The sequence below is a fragment of the Aotus nancymaae genome, unplaced genomic scaffold (genome assembly GCF_030222135.1).
Source record: "Aotus nancymaae isolate 86718 unplaced genomic scaffold, 86718_ANA_hifiasm-v0.15.2.pri h1tg000014l, whole genome shotgun sequence".
NCBI lineage: Eukaryota > Metazoa > Chordata > Mammalia > Primates > Aotidae > Aotus > Aotus nancymaae.
The window spans coordinates 65282189-65304572 of record NW_026988425.1 but is presented as its reverse complement, the minus strand read 5'-3'; the positions used below and the strand labels follow the sequence as shown (position 1 = coordinate 65304572).

The 22384-nt window shown below is 35.5% G+C and overlaps 1 protein-coding gene across 5 annotated transcripts in view; it reads right to left on the bottom strand.

The window, feature by feature from the left end:
- The window catches only part of TNPO1 (transportin 1), a 98920-nt gene that overhangs the window by 7481 nt on the left and 69055 nt on the right, over positions 1 to 22384 (bottom strand). For 2 of the 5 annotated variants that reach the window (XM_012462180.3, XM_012462182.2), the window contains exons 12-24: positions 19754 to 19906; positions 18661 to 18886; positions 16974 to 17145; positions 15419 to 15505; positions 14133 to 14240; positions 13844 to 14002; positions 13676 to 13763; positions 10003 to 10101; positions 9143 to 9238; positions 6251 to 6326; positions 5265 to 5364; positions 2741 to 2815; positions 1083 to 1225 (exon numbers count right to left, since the gene is read on the bottom strand). In XM_012462180.3, coding sequence (XP_012317603.1) covers positions 1118 to 1225; positions 2741 to 2815; positions 5265 to 5364; positions 6251 to 6326; positions 9143 to 9238; positions 10003 to 10101; positions 13676 to 13763; positions 13844 to 14002; positions 14133 to 14240; positions 15419 to 15505; positions 16974 to 17145; positions 18661 to 18886; positions 19754 to 19906 — 1547 coding nt within the window. In that variant the 3' untranslated portion in view covers positions 1083 to 1117. Of the gene's footprint in view, positions 1 to 1082; positions 1226 to 2740; positions 2816 to 5264; positions 5365 to 6250; positions 6327 to 9142; positions 9239 to 10002; positions 10102 to 13675; positions 13764 to 13843; positions 14003 to 14132; positions 14241 to 15418; positions 15506 to 16973; positions 17146 to 18660; positions 18887 to 19753; positions 19907 to 22384 lie in introns of those variants that run through there. The other 3 variants (XM_012462181.2, XM_064376041.1, XM_064376042.1) reach the window with 2 other exon arrangements.

Here is a 22384-nt window from a genome sequence, read left to right as displayed (position 1 = left end):
ATTCACTGTATTGGCCCACGTTCCTAACCTTTACTGAGTGAACTTAGTGTGCCAGGCAACATACTAACTTCTGGCATCACATACAGTATAGTATTTAATCCTCTACATAACTCAATGACAAAACCAAAGACCAGAGATGAGAGTTGCTAGTCCCATTTAAGTACAGAAAAGATCAAGGAGCAAGAGTTCAAATGGACATAGTCCTCCAACATCCCAAATTAAAACAGAATCTTTCATTACCTATTTTAAAACACAGTGCTGGGCACATGGTAGGTACTTGATGAAACATACAGTGAAAAACACTGGGCCAACACCCAGTTTCAATTCTACTTGGGTTTTCCTTCAAAGCACATAAAATGGAAAGTCCTTGTTATATCAGAGACTTTAAATTCATGCTCCAAAACGAAATGAATTTTACCCCACCATTATGAATGCTGATATCTTCTTGCAGGAAAAAAGAAAAAAGAAATAAAAAGGAATAGTTAAATCAATGTCGAGAAATCCAACCAGTGTACCAACATGGATTTCTTTATTCCTATGATTCAAACTGGAGCTATTCATTTTTCTTGGCTTGTTGGTTCCATTAAAAAAAAATTCTTTAGCCTTCACTTAAGTAATTTTATTTTCTATTTATTTGAGACAGAGTCTTGTTCAGTTGCCCAGGCTGGAGTGCAGTGGCACTATCTTGGGTCACTGCAACCTCCACCTCTCAGGTTCAAACAATATTCCCACCTCAGCCTCCCAAGTAGCAGGGACTACAAGTGTATACCACCACACCTGGCTCATCTTTGTATTTTTAGTAGAGATGGGTTTTCACCATGTTGGCCAGGCTGGTCTCAAACTCCTGACCTCAAGTGACCTGCCCACCTCAGCCTCCCAAAATGCTGAGATTATAGGCATGAGCCACCAAACCCGGCCTACTTAAGTAATTTTAAATTTAAAGCCCAAGATAGCACGATATCAGGCTATGTTTTATTCAACCTCTATAGAAAACAAATAGCTTTTTATTCTATTTAGTAGTCTGAAATGATAGCTCTAATAAAATTATCATCCTGAAAATTTCCAAACTTCTTATAACTTACCCCTAATTTTGGGACTGCAGCTTAAGTGTATCAGATTAAACACCATAAAAAGCTGCAAGACGCTCTTTTAAGGGAAGAGGAAACTGGTCAGAGAAACGCCTCCAATTTTCATCACCAACTTGATTTTTAAATCCATGAAGGATCTGTAAGAGTGAAAAACCATTAATTTATCAATAACAAAAGAGAAAAACTCAGATCTGCATAGCTTCTGAAATCTAACACAACTGATTTTATTATTTATAAATTTTGCCCATTTTAAAGTAGCAATTCTCAAACTTTTAGGATTCCATATCATTCCTTGCTGATTTGTTTTGGCTCTGTGCCCCGACCCAAATCTCATCTTGATTGTACTCCCATAATTCCCGAGTGTTGTGGGAGGGACCTGGTGGGAGGTAATTGAATCATTGAGGCTGTTTCTCCCATACTATTCTGTGTGGTAGCGAATAAGTCTCATGAGATCTGATGGTTTGTTAAGGGGAAACCTGTTTCACTTGACTCTCATTCTCTTTCTTGCCTGCTGCAGTGTAAGACGTGCCTTTCACCTTCCACCATGATTGGTGAGGCCTCCCTAGCCACAGGGAACTGTGAGTCGAATTAAACCTCTTTCTTTTGTAAATAACCCAGTCTCAAGTATATCCTCCCCACCCCCCTCCCAGATCAAGTTTCACTCTTGTTGTCTAAGCTGGAGTGCAGTGGCTCACTCCAACCTCCGCGTCCTGGGTTCAAGCAATTATCCTGCCTCAGCCTCCAAAGAAGCTGGGATTACAGGCACCCACCACTACATCCAGCTGATTTTTTGTATCTTTTATTTTGTATTTTGAGATGGGGTTTCACCATGTTGGCCAGGCTGGTCTTGAACTCCTGACTTCAGGTGATCCACCCACCTCCGTCTCCCCAAGTGCTGGGATTACAGGCATGAGCCACTGCACCCTATCCTCAGGCATATCAGCAGCATGAATATGGACTAATACACCTGCCTTGCCTAAAAGTACCCCATAGCATTGCTTAAACTCCTGCTTTGAGAAGTTTAGAATTTGGCCAAGTGTTCTAGTAACAGATATACTCTAAGCAACCTCTGATACCATACTAATGAAAAAACAAAGAAGACCAGAAGTCATCCAAGGAATACAATTTTTATGTCATATTTTTTTCAAACTGAGAACATAAAAGCTTTGAATTCACAATAAACTATAATTCACTAACTTTAACCTTGGGTGATTCAAATATGTAATTGCATTTCATTTTTTACTGTGGTTGAGTACTAAGGAGTTAATCAAAAGGGGGATTAACAAAGCAAATAATGACATAGGGTTACTCCTGTGGAGGCCATTTAGATTTACTCTATTTCAGATTATACTCCAAATCTCCATTTCCATCTTGAAAAACATATGCTATTTTCCTTAAATGGAATAATGGGACCACATAAACTAGTGGTACGCTTGGGAAAATATTTTAAAAGTGCACGCACTCTGCAGATAGAGTCACTGCTGTATTTCAAGAAAAGACCAAGCCAACTTTATTACCAAGAATAAAGGTTATATTCTATCAATACTGACTCGAAGAGCTGAAGTTTCACAAAAAATGTAAACATAATTTTAAATTGTCCATTAGGATATTAACAGTCCCAAGATGATGCATCATAAAGACTTATTAGTTACCTTACAGAACATGTCTCTGAGATCATCTTTTGGGTTAATCCATGATGCAACAGCATCACAAAAAAATATAAAATCCTGTAACAAGCAAGAAATACATCTTAGGTTGATACAAGGTCAAACTCAGCAAAAGATACATGTAAACCTCAGAGTTTATATCACAATAGAATCCTAGCTTAAAAAAGGAAACATTTAAAAATTAACTATGATCATAAGGAATTAGAAGAAATTACCTTAATGGCTGTCCCTATTGCCCACGGTCAAGGAACCTCAACTCACTCAGTTTATGCTGGAATTTAATGTCCTGCATCATACAACAAAATAACCCCCCTGTGCAGTAAATGTTCAGCATCAGAAATGAACTGAAAGCACCAAATCGAAACCCATAAAAATACCTCTTCATTTACTGGATTAAAGAAAAACAAAATCAGTGATCTTATAGTTCTGAGTGGCCTAGAAATAACTTAAAGCTAGCTAAATATATATTAAATGATCCTGATTTGAAATATAGAAATTAATAATTTCAAGATCCATTTTCAGATACAACTTAAAACAAACAACCAAAAGTTAGAAGAAAAACTATGTAGTTATAAATACCCAATTCAAACAAGAACAAAAAACCCAACTTTTGGACAGTTACTTAAAAGATAATCAGGCTATTCTGACTACAAGAACAAGATGACAATATGCTTTAAGCATTTCATTAAAATATTCTCTCAATCTTGCCTAAAACATTAACAGTTCAACAAACAATGTTCAACATATTGCTGAAGTTTTGACATGTGAACCATAAATTTTACCATTAAATTCAAAAAACTTCACTAATTTAAAAAAATTTGGTCATACTACAGTATCTGTATAAAATGTTTAAGCAAACAAAAGGTCATTTGCTTAACACAATTTATTCAAATTATGTCTTCCAAATACAAATCTGATGTTAAAAATTTAAATGTAAATAAGCCTATAACATTTTATTTTAATCACAGCCAAATAAGGTATGCGAGTAAAAGTTAAAAAACAGAAATTTCTACCAATTCTTAAGTTGGTAGCAATTTTATGATCACACATGTATCACCTTACAACATTAATTCAAAGAGAAAGACAATAAAATCCTGGTCGGAAGCCGGTTTTTAAAAAGGTGGTACATGTCATATCAGATACCTCTAACACACATTTGAGATCACACAAAATTCTTAAGTATTCAAAAAAATACAGAAAATGCCAAAAGCTTATTTTGTAACTAGAAACCTGTCAAGATAGCACTGGCTTGTTCTACAGTAAGTTATAAATATTTTATGAACGTGAAATCAGTCAGAAGTTATTTTCTAATTGTAATTTGTAGGTTTTCAATGTCTACCACCTACATCAATTTAATGTTATAAAACTGAGAATTAATATTTCTAAACCCAAGTTAACAAAAACCACAATGTAAGGTAGGAAACATCAAAAAGTCACAATTTAAAAATGTTCAAAACACCCCTCTTGGAAGTGGAAAGTTTCAATTTTGATTTTTATTTATTTATTTATTTTTAAGACGGGGTTTCACCATGTTGGTCAGGCTGGTCTTGAACTCCCGACCTCAGGTGATCCTCCTGCCTTGGCCTCCAAAGTGCTTGGAATCCAGGCATGAGCCACCACGCCCAGCTCAATTTTCTTGAAAATTAAGAAATGTGAGAGAGTTGCTGCTATAAAAGCACTTTTCTGCGGCAGTTTTGTAACTCATGTGTGTATTCCTGGACACCGAAATTTAGTTCTTCGCTTTTATCCCTCAACTATATTTTTAAATTGCTTTGATGTATCTTGGGTCTCTTGTAGTCTACAGGTTTCCTTCCATGCTTTCTTTTCCTTAACATGTCTACTAAAGAATCCAGGTATTAACCTAGAGTCCCACAGTTAGCATTTCTTCACTGAATATACATGGTGTAATTTAATATGTTTTTGTTTCGTGTGTCTAGAAAATTGGCAGTTGGATCCAGATCCTTAACTGGACTCATGTTCAATACTACTGCCGAATAATTAAAATGTCTACATATAACTTGAACTTAGAAAACAAAGGATGAATAAATCATAAGCTCTCAAAATTAAAGCAATTTCAATGGCTGATTTGTATTTTATTTTATTCATTATTTCTAAGTCTGATTCAAAGTATTTTATTTAGAACAGACAGATAGTATTTCCACTATTTGGTCACTCTCTTAAGTGTAGATATCCTCAAATTCAGCAAACTGATATCCAAGGATGGGAGGCAGGGACAAAGTAAATAAATAAGGTCTTAAATTTGGATGAAAGAAGCCATGGCCTGATTCAAGACAAGAATATAACCTCGTTGTCCCAATCTGCTGTTACTATCTTATTTCATGACAAAAAAAAAAAATTAGAGAAAAAAAAAGGCATTACAATTTCAAGATAGGTTTAATTGTATTACAGTATCTTTGAAAATAGTTAACTTTTTATAAAGTATTAAAATATTCTTCCTTTAAAACTGTATTAACCAGACGTTAAAAACAAATCTTTGTGAACATCTTACTTGGATTACGCCACTGGGATTCACACTGATCATGGTACAAATTCCACGGAATGCTGAATCCTTTTCCTCATTGTCTCTTATGTTTCTCAGAGAGGTGCACCTATTGAATTACAGAATTGAGTTTAGCATTTAATTAATAAGCAGATTCAATTACAATACTAATGAACAGTATTTAATGGAATAAGCACCACAGTATAGATAATGGTTATATTAAAAGAGTTTTCAGAAAGCTTAAGTTTTGTTTACTCATACTTCCTGTATGTTGGGCCCATATCTTAATACAGTAGAAACAGTGAAATTTACATTTTCTTAACAAATTGCATCTATAAAGTAGATAACTAATTTGAATATCCCATTTAAACTATTAATGAGTCTGAGCCAAGAGCAAATTACCAAATTAACTTTTAAAACTGTACTCATGACTTGTATTCCATTAAACACTACTAAAATGATTTGAATTGAAAGATTTATCAATTGAAAGAAGCAGAACATAGGATATAGTGCCACAATATAAACTATTATTATATAGCTTATGGTGTAGATGTTTAACTTTTACATTAACAAGCAAATAAGACTTTTATACATAACAAATTTAAACATGTATTTCTTAATGCAATCCAAGTTTCCAAATTAATTCTAAAAAAGAAACATAATGCAAAAACCTAAATTTATAGAATTTGCATGCATCTTTATTTTTCTGGTGGATATTTAAATGCTTTTTCTGTATAATCAAGCTTTTTAACACAGCAAGCATGTGACAATCTTATCCCATGCATCAATTAGTCGTTAGCCACAACATAAAATAAATATACATGACGATGCTATTGAAAAACCTCACAAACCTGATAGGACAAGATTAGTCACATGGTTGGCAATGATAAAGGATTGTGATTTTTGTAACCAACTGAAAATATATCTAAAAGTGAGATAGAGAAAGAAAGAGTGAAGAAAAATGAATTAAAAAAAAAAGATTGAATAATACACACCAGGGTCTTATAAACTGCTGTAGCATGGGGGCCACCTCTTGAGGACAAACGTAACCAAGACGACCAATTGTTATTGCTAAGGTAACGCAATCACGGTTATACACCACCAAACGCCAACCAAGACATGAGCAAATGAGGGGGAAGGAGAAAAAATAAAGAAAAAACAACAAATAACTCAGAAACAGAAACCAACAGAATTTGTGTATGATAATAAACATAAGATTTCACCAGTGCTGTTTATTACCACCCCCTAAAATAAGGGGCAGCAACATATATGGCATACTCTTGGAAAAAGAAAAACAAAAGGAAGTAAAAAAATCTAAAGATTGAGAGAACACCAAAAACCATGATAAATTGCTTTTCTCACTCAATCAAGTGTCAAGGTATCATTCTGTTAATAAGATGAGCAGTTAAACGGGCAAATCATCATTCAAAAGCCAGCCAAAATTTCAGAATTTAATAAAATCTATGGTTTTTTTCTAAAGAAATATCAGTAAAAGTGATTGTATCTCTCAACAATCTCAAACTAATACAAGTGAACGTGATTTCCATTCTTTGGAAATTATCTAGGGAATTTAAACCAAATTTTTGGTAATTTTAAATTTTTTTCTTTGATTAACATTTGCCAAACCAACCAGTGGAAATCTGTTACATCAAAATCAACTGTCAGATTTTAAGTCTCATGATACTCACTAAATGAATGGATTCAAATATTGCTATGCTACAATGTCAAAACTCATTTTGACAAACCTCTTTGATAACTCAGATAACAGTTCACTAACTTTAAGCCATATTTGAAATCAAATTCTAATAAAGGAAATTTACAGTCCACTGCAATGACATATGATACGTGGACTATAGGAAAAAATGTTCTGTTTTTGCTATTAAAGGTATAGCACAAAATGGATAATACATTATACTACTCATTATATACTATTATTTTATTTTTTACAATTTAAAAGCGGGCAAACATATATTCACCATAAAAATTCAGGAAGTCTTTAAACTTACAAAGAGCTAAAACAAGTACAACTCAGAACTGCATTTTGCAATTCAAAGGTACGTACATATAAATACATTCATACACAACGGGAAAAAATACAAACAGAAAACAAACCATGAAGTGCTTTAATGGTGTTCTCTCAAAAACTTACAGGTTAACCTTTCATAAAAAAAGGGTGGGGATAAAGAAAAATGTTTAGGATTACTTGAAGCAAACTACACATATAATACTAAAATCCAGCAGATTCATATGAAGCAAGAGAAAGAAAACCTATGTTCAAAAGACACAAACTATGCAACATTCTCATTAAACAGGCAAGTATGAACAATCCAATGAAACATGCGATAAAGCAGATGATGGTCCATTGAAAAAGTTCAGTGTAGGATATACTAATTGGGAAAAAAGCAAATTTAACAGCATACTAAGGAATTGGCTCTATAAAATACTGAGATAGTGGCAATTAAAAGCTGCTAAAATCTAGATATTAGACATTAATAATGATTTAAATAATTAAAAAAACCCACTTTTATGGGTAAGAAATAAAGAAAACTACTTTATGCAGCCACTTGTGATAAGAGGTAATCTAATGAATCCCAAATGTGTTTCTCAATATCAATTCAATCCATCAACTTTAGGGTATTGCCAACTATTTTATTTATTTAGGATATAATCATACTTAAAATATAATCTTATATATAAAGCCAATTTGTTAAACGAACTATGTAACAAATTCACCAGCTGATATCCCACAAGAAACTTTCATATACATTACACTCAACATTTATTTGCAGTTAAGCATTCACATTTAAAAATAAATAGAAGTTTCTCTAGGTTCAACAATAATTTTATAATGGCAAGTACTTCAAATCTGAATGTTATGTATAGGTACTGTATTCTGAAAACATAAAATCCTAACAAGATTTCTTATCCATCCTATACACAGATTTTTGTACTTTTCAGCAAGAAAATCTAATTCACTTTGTGAAATAAACAGTACCCATACAGCCAAACAGCCAGATAACTGCTTCATAATTAAAAGATTTCCTTCCATACCAATAAACATTATTAATTTAAATAGCATTAGAATAAAACAAACCTTCTATAATCTAAAAATACCAAATAAAAATGCCTTTGAAAAGCAACTTCTTATTTGGAAAATCCTATTTTAACCTTTGTCTAGTATTTTGGAAGAACACTCATGAATTATAAATAAATTATGGGAATTATCTTGGTATGTAAAGAAAGGAATGTGCCTGAATGAAAACAAAATTTCTGTCTTTCTTCATTGTTAGCAGCAATGAGGGAGGGTAGAAAGGAAAAGATCCAATTCACCCACAAATGTGTTCTATAGTATGGAAGGTACTCTTTAATATAAACATGCTCTCTATAAATGCAAAAGAGAAACAAGCTTCCTAATAAAAAAAAAAAAAATCCCGTAACATACTGCCTAAATTCCCAATTCAAAGAAAATTATATGATGACATACAAACCACATATGTCATTGTTAACCAATTTGCCACTGAATTTTTCTGACCACATTTGGACAGATTTAAAAAAAAATATTAATTCCCAGCTCCCAGTTACTCTTTGAATTAATTTAAAAGCAAAATTCAGATGGTTCAATAGTTATTTTAGCTGGGATCCATTTTAGGAAGTATTAAAACACTGGAATGGGGAGAAAGGTGCTTTTCTGGTTATGCCACTGAATATATAACCACTGAAAACTGGTTATAGAATGTAGCTAAAACAGTACATTTTATTACTGAGAATATAGCAATTAAATACAAAATAAGCTTGATTTTAAAAGCTAGCTTTGCTTTGGTTTCTCTACGCATATTTTAAAAGGCAACAAATGTTCTCTTCACTGAAACAGTTCAGTCATATGGTACCTGTATTCTCTAACAATGTCTTTGGTGTGTTGGGTCTGTTAATGATTTCTACAAGCTGGTGCAACACCATAGGAATATAAGGCTTCATCTCTATACCTAGAGATCATCCCAAAAAGAAAAAAACAAAAAAGAAAAAAATTGAATGTTAAAACATCAATGTGAAATATTTTGCTTCCCTTATTAACTCTGACATGTCATATAAACATAGAAATACAAATAATTAAAGTTAAAGCAATTACAAAAATATCAAGGCATCTAAAAATTTATACTTTATTTATTTACTTTGAGACAAAGTTTTGCTCTGTCGCCCAGGCTAGAGTGCAGTAGCATAATCTCAGCTCACTGCAACCTCCCGAATAGTTGAGATTACAGGCACCCACTACCACACCAGCTACTTTTTGTATTTTTTTTCTTTTTTGAGATGGAGTCTCGCTGTCGCCAGGCTAGAGTGCAATGGCATGATCTCGGCTCACTACAACCTCCGCCTCTGGGGTTCAAGCGATTCTCCTGCCTCAGTCTCAAATAGCTGGGACTACAAGTGTGCGCTACCAAGCCTAGCTAATTTTTGTATTTTTAGTAGAGACAGGGTTTCACCATGTTGGCCAGGGTGGTCTCGATCCCTTGACCTTGTGATCCACCCGCCTCGGCCTCCTTAAGTGCTGGGACTACAGGGATGAGCCACTGTGCCCCCACCTAATTTTTGTATTTTTAGTAGAGATGGGGTTTCACCATGTCAACCAGGCTGGTCTCCAACTCATGATCTCTGGTGATCTGCCCACCTCAGCCTCCTCAAGTGCTGGGATTAGACATGTGAACCACTGTGCCAGGCCTTATGCTTTTAAATAGGGAAAAAATCTTACCCATTTGTATGGAGATTTCTCCAATTGCCCATGTGGCATTGTTGCAGACTGAAATGAATTCTGGATTTAGGTTGGTTCCCAATATTGGCATGAAATCAGCTAGAAAAAAAATTTAAACTATGTAACAAACTGTTCAATAGCAGTATAATTGTACTTTAAAGGAAATCTAGGTGGAAAAAGAAATCCAAGCAAGAAATGTTTCATCAAAAAAACAAAAAACAAAAAAACCAAAAAAAACCACCACAACAACAACAAAATCCCTATTGCAACATCAATTTAAAAACTAGTGGAAAAAACCTAGGCAATTGTATTTAAAAATATTTTTTAAAAGCGCTGCTAATATTTATCTTAAGAAACTGAAGAAAGCAGTATCTGGCCAATGAACTTTCATATGAAGTAGAAGAGGAACTACAAGTTCAGTTATATTTTACATACCACTAAAAAGAGTTGGTCAGAGTAATCTCGTCATCAGACTAAGAAAATTCAGTGTAAGAGGAGAAAACATAAAAGAATGGAATTTTCTTCAAAGTTGGTATTTCATACACAAATTTAAAAAAAATAAATGATTTTGGCTTTTAAAGCAACTTTCACTCTTGTGCTCTAACTGTGGTCTCTGAATATCATTTTCCACTAAAAAAAGAGGACTCCCACACTACAGGCAAAGGCAGAAAATGTACAAAATAAGTGGACTATCTTGTCATAATGAAAGGACCCAGGAGCCAACTTAAGTTCTCACTGCAAGCAGTACAATAGCTTGAACATCATGAAGTCATACTGGCACCAAAAAAAACAAATGTAAACTAAACTCTGAAACATAAAAGATACCTTTGGAGGATGCTACGAATCAATTCATTATTTTGAAAATGGGTAAATAAAAAAAAAAATCAAGTATTTATCCTGCCTCTGCTATACGATTTTACCTCAGGGTAGTAATTGATTGATATAGGGAATGTCTTTCTATATAGGTATTCTCATTATTAAGTCTCACTGTGTCACCCAGGCTGGAGTGCAGCAGTGCGATCTTGGCTCACTGCAACCTTCGCCTCCCAGTTCAAGAAATTCTCTACCTCAGCCTCCCGAGTAGCTGGGATTACAGGTGTGTGCCACCATGCCTGGCTAATTTTTACATTTTTTAGTCAAGATGGGGTTTCACCATGTTGGCCAGGCTGGTCTTGAACTCCTAACCTCGTGATCCACCATGCCCGGCTAGTATATCACAATTTTTTAACCCCTAATAAATCAGGAGAAGCAAGCCAGGGTTTCTTCATCTCAGCAATATTGACAGTTTGGGCTAGATCATTTTTTGTTGGGGGGAAGGGAGGCTGTCTCCTGTATTATGTTTAGCAACATTCTTTGCCTCTACCCACTAGACATCAATGGCAGCTCTCCAGTGTTAAACAAAATGTCTCCAGACATTGGCAAATGTTCCCTGAATGGCAAAACTGCCCCTGGTTGAGAATCACTAATCTAGACAATTATCATGATTGATAACATTGAAAATAAAAAAAGGGAGGAACAACTAGACACTATGTACCTCCGTAAGAAAGTACATGATACCACCGATAAAGTCTTAAAAACAAAACAACATAAATCTCATTAAACCTCAGTCTCTGTATCAAAACAATTTACAGTAAATACAAAGGACAGAGGAACATGTTAAAGACATCAGAAAGATGCAATCAGTAAAATCCACAGTATGGGAAACTCTTTAGAATAAAAAACATGGTTTAACAAAAAACAACTGTAAGAAGAGATAGTATGTACTGAAATATTAAGACTTCTAATGCTATACTTGAGATTTGCTCCAAAATATCTGAGATCTGTGTGTCTGACCCATGACTGGACAGTTGAAGCTTGATGCTAGGAGGCTTGTTACATTTTTTCTACTTTTCTATGTCTTAAAAACTTTATAATAAAAAAAATTAAATCCTTTCATGTTAAAAAACTAAATTAGATGGTAAATAGGAGAATGATAAGCTTCCCAGAAGAATTCATTACACTGTTATGCTTAAACTTGATTTTTTTTTTTTTAAGACTCAGTCTCACTCTTGTCCGCCAGGCTGCAATGACGCAATCCCGGCTCACTGCAACCTTTGCCTCCTGGGTTCAAGCGATTCTCCTGCCTCAGCCTCCCAAGTAGCTGGGATTAAAGGTGCCTGCCACCATGCCTGGCTAATTTTTGTATTTTTAGTAGAGACAAGGTTTCACCATGTTGGCCAGGCTGGTCTCGAACTCCTGACCTCAGGTGATCCGTCCACACTGGCCTCCCAAAGTGCTGGGATTACAGATGTGAGCCACCATACTGGGCCAACTTGACGGTTGTTAATATATCATAATTAATGTTACTATTCAAAGTTAAGAAATGGTTATCCAAAAGAATGATTACATCAGATGATAAAACATTCAATTAATATTTTAAATTAAGGTTTAAATCAAGTGTTAAAATAATTGTTACCCAACATGCTCATACAGAAAAGGGGAAAAAAATCCCATAACTCATTTATAACCCATGAGTTTGAGAACAATTCAGGGTACAATATTCAAGAAATTCCTTATCATTGTTGCAAAAGGCCAAGACAAATGTTATGCTATTAAAACAGAAACAACTCATTATTTACTTTTTTTTCTTGAGATGGAGTCTCACTCTGTTGCCCAGGCTGGGCTACAGTGGTGAGAGCTAAGCCCACTGCAACCTCCACCTCCTGTGTTCAAGCAATTCTCCTGCTTCGCCTCCTCCTGAGTGAGTGGGACTACAGGAGCCCACCATCATGCCCAGCTAATTTTCGTATTTTTAGTAGAAATGGGGTTTTGCCATGTTGGCTAGGCTTGGCTAGTCTCGAACCTCAAACTCCTGATCTCAAGTAATCTGCCTGCCTTGGCATCCCAAAGTGCTGGGATTATAGGTGTGAGCAACTATGCCTGGCCTCATTATTTAAATTGACATTTGTTAGAAGTTTTCTGCAATATCTGAAAAACCATGCTGGTTTATTTATTTTTTAGATGAAGTTTTGTTCTTGTTGCCCAGACTAGAGTGCAATGGCACGATCTCGGCTCACTGTAATCTCTGTCTCCCGGGTTCAAATGATTTTCCTGCCTCAGCCTCCTGGGATTCCAGGAATGTGCCACCATGCCCAGCTAACTTTGTATTTTTAGTAGAGATGGGGTTTCTTCATGTTGGTCAGGCTGGTCTCGAACTCCCAGGTGATCTGCCCGCCTCAGGTGATCTGCCCACCTCGGCCTCCCAAGTGCTGAAATTACAGGTGTGAGCCACTGAGCCTGGCTATGCTGGTTTATTATAGAAGAAAACCTGATTATTACTATTTCTGTGTACCTCTACCAAAAAGGAGGCTACTCAAAAAAGGATCTATGAACTAGCCTATGGTACCAATGCTTCCCTGATGATAGTCATGTCCTTTACTCTAAAGCATTATTACTAAGCTTTTCTCTAGTCACAGAAGTGCCTAAAAAGCTAAAATGATGGCAAGCTCCAAGAAATATCAGGGGTTCCCTCCATCTTGTCTGTTTCAATCAGAACAGCTTTACTTTAACCAATAAAGTGTACATTTGTAACTGTTGGGATTCCATGCAATTTCAGTTTAATAATAAAAAACAAAGCTGATGTAAAAATAACTTTTAAAAAAATCACATTCATAGCAGTAGAAAATATTCATACCTATACAAGGCTTAACATGCGGAAAGCAAGCTTTTGTGAGGTCACCTAACAGGGCAAAAGAACTCTGTCGAACTTCTGGCATTTTATCCTACAAGAAATAAGAAGAAATTAACCCCAATGTGATACAGAGAAACAGGTTTCAATTCATTTTCATCTTCCAAGTCTCACCTGCATGCACTGATACATTAGTGTTAGGATGTTACTTCGGGCTACCAGCTGTTCAATGTTGCCTCCAAGTCCCTCAGCCAGGCCACTCAGTAAATCAAGAGCCACTATCATAAAATCTTTATCTGGAGCTTCATATTGATCTGGATGAGCATTATTTAGCTGAAATTAGATAAAATATTTTTTGAAAGTTTGTTTTTAATTAACTACTGAGAAAGTTTGTACACATTATGCTTAACTTTAGAAAAATGTCCATAACGTCAAGAAGGGAAAGACATTTTTAAAAAATTACCATGGCTTGTGCAAGAGTCTTCTGTACTAGGTTTACACAACGCTGATAAACAGGTTCACAGTATGGAAGGAAGCCAGACTGCAGTGCTGTGGCAACTGAAGATAGGCACTAGAAAGAATAAAGTACACATGCTAAATTTTCTAGGTATACTAAAGATTATGATGAATGTTTGAAACTGTGCTTAACAGGATCTTGGTCATTTAGGAGCCTACTCTACTAGTTTCTACAGTAGCATTTTTTTTCTTTCCAAACCTCTTTTTGGAAGTCATTCATTGTTATTAGTTTGCCAGCCAATCAGGTCAGGTTTACTCAGAAGAAAAGTTTTTACAAGAAATGTTATCCTTCAAGGACAGATTGGTTATTATGTGTTCATATATTTTCCTCAAATTTAAGAGGCTCATTTCATGCTCCCATCATGGTCAATGCTGTGGATGGACTTTACTGGGCATATTCTGAGACCCTGCTGGAAAGCAATATATATACAGTTGGCTCTCTGTATCTATGGATTCAACCAATCCTGAATCAAAAGTATTTAGAATTAAAAAATGACTTAAAGTATACTGGGAGGAGGTGCAGAGGTCATATGCAAATACGACACCATTTTACATAAGGAACTTTAGCATCGCTGCACCTTGGTATTCACAGGGAGTCCTGGAAACAGTCCCCTGCAGACACTAAGGGACAACTGTATACAAAAAATGAACCATATGATTCTTATTTTGTTGGGCCAGAAATACTTGTTGCTCATGGTCATAGAAATTAACTTCTCTGGCTAAGGACAATCCATGGTAGAAGTTGGTGACTCTTGAAATAATGGGGAACAAGAATGAAAAAGACTGAACTGGCTTTATTAATGTCAATTCAACTAAGTTTAAGTGACAACATTTCACAGTATGTTCAGTTACTAGAACACCATATAAAATTTTGCAACGGGAGGAGTGTTAAAGAAACGTAAGTACACATGGAAACATTCTGAAACTGGAAAATTATAAATAAAGTACCTCCTTACTGGCACCAAATCCCAATACTACTTCCCACATACGTATGAGTAAAAAAATATATATACCCTGGTGTATATGTCTCCTGGTATAGAGAGTAGATAACATATGAGAATTTAAAACTATAATTTATTATCAATTAAGTAGAACAGGTTAGAGAATAACATGTACAATTTCCTTCATCTACTTCAGAATATAAATTTATCAACATTTTTCTTATCACACCTACCCATTTTGGATTTGAACATGTGTTCTGGTAACAGATCAAATATTACTAGTCCTGCGTACCTCAAGTAAAGGGAAGAGATCTTTATCTTCATCCTTTAACATGTTCCATTTCTGGATCAGTGGAGGCATTAGCATCTGAATGTATTCCTATTTACAATGATGAAAAACATATAAAGTTCTACTATCATATGTAAACAAGACCATTTTGAGTCTTTGAAAATTAAAATCCATTTTGAGCAATTGTGTAAAATCATTACAAAAGGCATTTTAAGAGTCATTCTTCACTCTACATAGTCCCTTTTAAAATTTTCCTTTCTTTTGCCTACCTTTATATTTACACAACCATGTTCTAGTTTTAGATCTAAAACTAGTGATCTAGTGATCTTTCAGCCTTTTTGAAAGAAAATGTCTATCAATAAATACACAGCTAATCAAAATGTATTACTTCTGAAATCACAATCAATGAAGATCTAAGCTTTTCTCTTTAGTTACAGAGTATTTTTAGTTCTGGGGCTGGGCATGGTGGCTCACACCTGTAATTCTAGCACTTTGGTAGCCTGAGGTAGGCAGATCACTTGACCCCAGGAGTTTGGGGCCAGCTGGGGCAACATGGCAAAACCCTATCTCTACAAAAAACTAGCCAGGAATGGTGGCAGATTGAGCCCAGGAGGAGGAGGTTGCAATGAGCTGTGATCATGCCACTGTATTCTAGCCTAGGTGACAGAGTGAGACTTTGTCTCAAAAAAAAAAAAAAAAAAGTTCTTTTTAGTCATGGAGCTACAAGTAATATGGCTATTACTATATAGCGCATTTTAAAATCAACAGGCAAACTTACATAGATGCATTTATAGGAATACAGACTTATAATCATTTAAGTGTCCAACTAAAAAATGATCCATAAAATGAAGTAAATAAACATCATGTAAACAGGTGCACAGATTCTAAAGACATTCAGAAAACAAGTCCCCACAAAACCAAACCAAACAACCAACAGCAAAGCAAACCTACAAACTGTCCCATACCAAATTTTAAGTGTAACTTAAAAATAAAACAATTTCTTAAGACTTCTGATATAGTAATCATATAGAATAAGTCTTATTCAGCAGGGTATGTGGAGCTATATTAAAATTCTAATACCACTTAAATCCTTAGACAAATCCATCCACCTCTTAACACTACTGGAAACAAGGCACTTTTGCACTATTATTTAGCATTTTGAAACCTATTATCCCAATTTCTAATTGTTTTATACAGTGTACTCCCCATATCTGCTGAGAAAACAAAGGTGTCTAGATATGGTAGATACAAAAACACTAGGAATTAAGTCAAAGTAGATATCCAGATTATAAAAACTTTTTACCTCTTTGCTTTAGTCATTCTAAAAAGTATAAGAGCATTCATGTGAAATGCTGCTGTAGTTACCACGCCAAGTATATACTTAAAAGAATATCATTTGAAAGGGGATATACTTGTTGCCTTTGTAAGATCTATACTCTTAAAGTGGCAGAGACTATTCACACCTTCTAAAACATTTTAATTTCCAAATATATGATAACCTGTTGATTGTAACTATGCTACATATTATTTTCCGAAATAGTTCTTAACAGATACTTACCGGTTTGTTTAAATGATGTCCTACTGAATCTGCTAATGTTCCTATGGCATCGTAAAGAATGAGCAAGTTCTTATGCTGATATTTACTAAATGCAAAGACCAGGGTATCAAGTATATAAGCAAGGTAAGGAACAAGTTCTGTACAAGCCTCCTCTTCTAGGGTAGCAAAGGCACTGTTAATAAAAGAAAAAAATACTTATTGACTGTAAGAGATATCTCTTAATTTCTAAAATGTTGATGTTCTATTTTGCCCAATCAGAAACTTCCTAAAATGGTCTAAGCCAACTGTTAATGAAAGCCGTGGTAATCAGCACTGTGAATTATTTACCCTTTTCTTCTGTAGCACTTACCATAAATAATAATTATGTAGTTGTTCTGTATTTCCTACTAGCCTGTAAGTCTCAAGATGGCAGGGACTGTAAACTCAGCATTTAGTATATGCTTAACAATTAATAGCTTAAAAAAACCAGGTACTGAATGAATAAACAATAGGATCTCAAACATAATCTATATCCTCCTTCCCCTAAAAATATTTAGTGCTGTATTAATCACCATAGCCCCCTGTTCAACTTTGTCTCATTTTACTAAGAATATCTTCCAAATATGACTGCTTCAGATGGATCAGGGTCAAACTCAAATTTACTTTCTCTGCAGGGTACGGTGGCTCATGCCTGTAATCCCAGCACTTTGGGAGGCTGAGGTGGGTGGATCACTTAAGGTCAGGAGTTCGAGACCAGCCTGGCCAACATGGCGAAACCTCATTTCTACTAAAAATACAAAAATTTGCTGGGCACGATGACGCATGCCTGTAGTCCCAGCTACTCAGGAGGTAGACGCAGGAGAATCACTTGAACCCGGGAGGTGGAGGCTGCAGTAAGCCAAGATCGTACCACTGCACTCCAGCCTGGACGACAGTGAGACTCCATCTGAAAAAAATAAAATTTTACTTTCCTTTGTTCAACAGTTATTTTTTCCTACTACCCAAGGTCAATGGTAAAAGCAAATCTACTCGAAAAACTAAGAGCTATAAACATAAGCAGAAGGCCTTTTTAAAACATAAAGGTTTGCTCCAGGAAACTGGAATATTTATAGTAATAAAAGCAACTGCTGCTTTGATCTAAAGAGACAGCCTCCAAACCAACCAACAGAATGGCTACTGGAGCAGAACTACTAAGCACCCAAGAGCTGTAACTGGTAAGTGACTGACCGCAGGTCCACGTGGGACTTTCTGTGGAGTTAGGGTGCTTGACCTGTAGTCTAAGGATGTCAATCTGCTCAAACTTAATTATTCCTTCAAGATAGGAGCCCTGTCATCACTACTTCAGATGTCTGAGGGAATCAGGGTATAAAATAATTGTTATAATAACTACTAAGAAAAATGAGCCAAGGAATAAACAGCAAAGTTTGATGTATAGTGTCACATTTAGATCTATAAAATCATCATGTAAAAGCCACATGACAAAATTATTCCGGCCAAACAAAATGTATAAAATATGCTAATATGCAAACCCAAAAGCTATAGATCCTGCAAAAAACTCCAAGAAGAAGAAAACTAAGCTTTCTGATATAATTGGAAAATTTTCAATTATGAAACACTTCATTAAAGGTTTAACACCAACACTTGATCACAATGTTGAAAATTAGTTTTTCACTTCCACAAAGAACACTGTGTTATGAATCTGTCCCACCTGCAGGCAGCTTCTTGTACTCTCTTGTTGCTATCCAGGATGCGCTTTAGCAATTCTGTCATTAATGGCTTCAGATATGTGTCTGGTGGCTGGCTGACTACCCAGTGTGCATAGCGGCTAAGAGTCCAGCATGTTATGGAACGCACAAGAGCCTTTTTATCAGAGAGGCACTGAATGAGGTGAGGAATAAGCTCAGGCAAGTATGGAATCATGCCCTGCATGCAACCTAGAAAAAAAAAAAATCTTTCAAAATGCTAAATTTTGGTTAACATTATTTTGGTTGATTATGAAAATAAAACATGCATCCATGAAAAAATTCAGAATATTTCCATTGCTATAAACATACTGTAATAAGCATCTTATAGTAGGGTTAAGACCTCATTTTACCTCTGCTGTACAAATTATGGCTTTCAGAAATGCCTATGAAGTGTTTCAATTTCTTTTAATAGTTTACTGCCAGGACAGAATCAATAATAACCCTTTATATACAGAGAATGATGACACTCTTGCCTTACCGTGTTTCCTATAACTACCTAAGAAATCTAGAATTTTTTTTTTTAAAGCAATGGGGATGCTTCAGACATCAGACCCTTCCATTCTGTTCCCTTTAAAAAAATTTTTTTTATTGAGACGGAGTCTTGCTCTGTCACCCAGGCTGGATTGCAATGGCGTGATCCGGCTCAATGCAACCACCACTGCCTGGGTTCAACTGATTCTCTTGCTTCAGCCTCCTGAGTAGCTGGGATTACAGGCGTGCACTACCACGCCCAGCTAATTTTTGTATTTTTAGTAAAGCTGTGGTTTCGTCATGTTGGTCAGGCTGGTCTTGAACTCCTGACCTCAGGTGATCCATTCACCTCGGCCTCCTGAAGTGCTGGGATTACAGGCGTGAGCCACCATGCCCGGCCTCTGTTCCCTTTATTATAACAAAAACATTTTGCAAAATATCTGGCTGGGGTCAGAAGCCAACCCATGGCTGTTTAATACTAGTTAACTGGGTCAAAATAGAAATTCCTTAAAGTAGCCTAGCCTTATTAGTACCTAATGGTAGTAAGAAGCCAACTTATATAATTCAAACTGGACTTAGGCTCACCTTCAGCAATTGCTCCTAAAACCAAGATGCCTGATTCTTTAACAACCCATTCATGATGAAAAAGTAATTCTTTCAAAAGGGGCAAAATATGTGGCAGCAGTTCATCACGATACACATTTGCAAGAACATCTAGGGCAGCAGCAGAACATTTTCCTAAGGAAATATTTAATTCAAAAACATTACATTAACTTCTTATTCAATTAAATAGGAGGTAGTCTGTCACATTAAAACATTTTCTATTAAGATGAATACTTTTTATGACAAGAACTTACTTGGCAAATTAATTGTGAAGACATTGTATTCTGTACATGACTGTCATACTAGAATTCTGTCTACACAGAAAGACTAAAATACTGTTCCACTCAATTCAATGCTTCTAATATGATGCCCACTCAATATGATACAATCATGTTACAATCATGCAGCAAAACAAACATTATTAATTCTACTTAACATTTACAGCAATAGATCATCTAGAATTAAATACACAATTACTTAGCTGGAATTTAGACACAAAACTTGCAACAAAAGTCACTGGTACATGAAGAGTAACAAATGCTAAAAAGATTAACTATGGAACTATAAATCAACTCAGATTTTATTAACATAATAATTCAGACAAGAACAGCAAAAATGAAAAGAACAACAAAATATCATTTCGGTTATGGGTAGGAACATGTTCCTGAAAGTTCATGTACTGGAAACCTAATCCCCAAAGCAACAAACATGGGAGGTGGGGTCTAATAAGAGATGATTAGGTCTTAAGGGTTCTGCCCTCATAAATAGGTTAATATCATTATTGCAGGAGTGGGTTAGTTATCAAAAGAATTGGCTTATTACAAGCATGAATTGAGCACTCTCTTATGTGTGTCCTTCTGTCATCAGATGATGCTGCAAGAAGGTCCTCACCAGATGCAGCTCCTCCATTCTAAACTTCAGGTATCCTGTTACACTAGCACAAAGTGGACTAACAAAATACCAAAATTTTCCGATGTGAACTAGGCATAGCAAATAGTTAATCACAAACTACTAGACAATAATAAAATCCTTAAAAAAAAAAATCATTACACTGGCCAGAAATTAACACCTACCCATCAATAAGGATCTTAGTTATACCACATGGTAGAACCACACAACTAAATAGTACACTGACATGCAACAGAAGGAAATCTAAATCTGTATGTACAGATGAAGAATGAGGCATACGACATACAGAAAGAAAGCAGAAGAGTACATATAATCTGATTTCACTTTTAGAAACTGGTGTCTCCTCTAAAAAAGATCTATGTATGTTTATCCAACCATGCACAGAAAAGCTTTTGGAAGGCTATAAAGAATGGGATGTGAAGACGAAGTGTTCACGCATCCACGTATATTACTTTTGTAGAGTTATCTGTGTAATGATCTTAAGCCATCCTGCTTCCCCAATCTGAAAGTAGGGATACACTGGGAGGTAATTTCTAATAGTAGTGAACACCATGGGTTGTCTTATTGAGTGAGATTTGTGTTCCAATACTAAATGTGCTGTCAGTACTAGCTATGCCAACCTTGGGTAAATTTCTCTTTCTGCAGTTTTCTTGCTTACTCAAGGTTGTTGGAAATCTTATGACTTTATTCTTACCTTTGATTAAGTAAGACTTTGATATGCATGCAAAGTACTTGGCCTAGTGCCTGGCACATGAGGCACTCTAAAATAGAATGTTAGTTATAGGAAACTCAAGAGGCAACAGAGGAAATACATTATATAACCAAATGAATGACACAGCCCAGACTGGTAATGTCTGTCCTTAATAGCTTTAATCACAGTTATTAAAAACACTTTGAATTAGAGTAGTGGCTCTAAACTGGGGTGATTTTGTTCCCCCAGGGAACATCTAGCAATGCCTGCAGGCATCGCTGGTTGTCCCAATTGTGTTTTGTGCTGCTGGCATCTTTGGGCAGAAGTCAGGGATGCTGCTCAACATCCTACATGTGCAGGACAGCCCCCACAATAAAGAATTATGTGCATGACGTGGCATTCATATGTAGAAAAAAATATGGATTATGTGGCCCCAAATGCCAATAATCTCAAGGTTGAGACACCCTGAACTAGAGCAGTAGAGATTTAAAAATCAGCAAACAAGTAAAATCAGAACACAGGTGTTTAGGTTCATCCCCAATTATTAGGAAGTGTGGGCCGGAATGCTAGCTCCACAGGTGATGTGATCTGCAGCTAAGGTTGGAAATTAACATATTTTAAAAAGTATATTTCATATGTTTTGAATATAACAAAGAAACTTATATTATTTTAGAATTACCTATGATAGCCAATTCTCATGCAAATTACCACACAAAAAATACTCATGTTAGAAAAACCAAAAAAGCTTGTGGCAATGTTCTTACAGTATTAAAACATAAACAACCTTTTGAGAAATGATAGTTTAAGAATGTAATGATGATAAAATAAGAGTAGGCCCACCAGGAAAATGCAAACCAAAACCATAAAATATCACTTCACATCCACTAGAATGACTATAATAATAAAGAGATATAAGGCAAGTACGCATAAGAAACTGGAACCCTTCAGACAATGCTACTAGGAAAGCAGAATGGTGCAGGCACTTTGGAAAACATCCTGGTAATTTCTCAAAA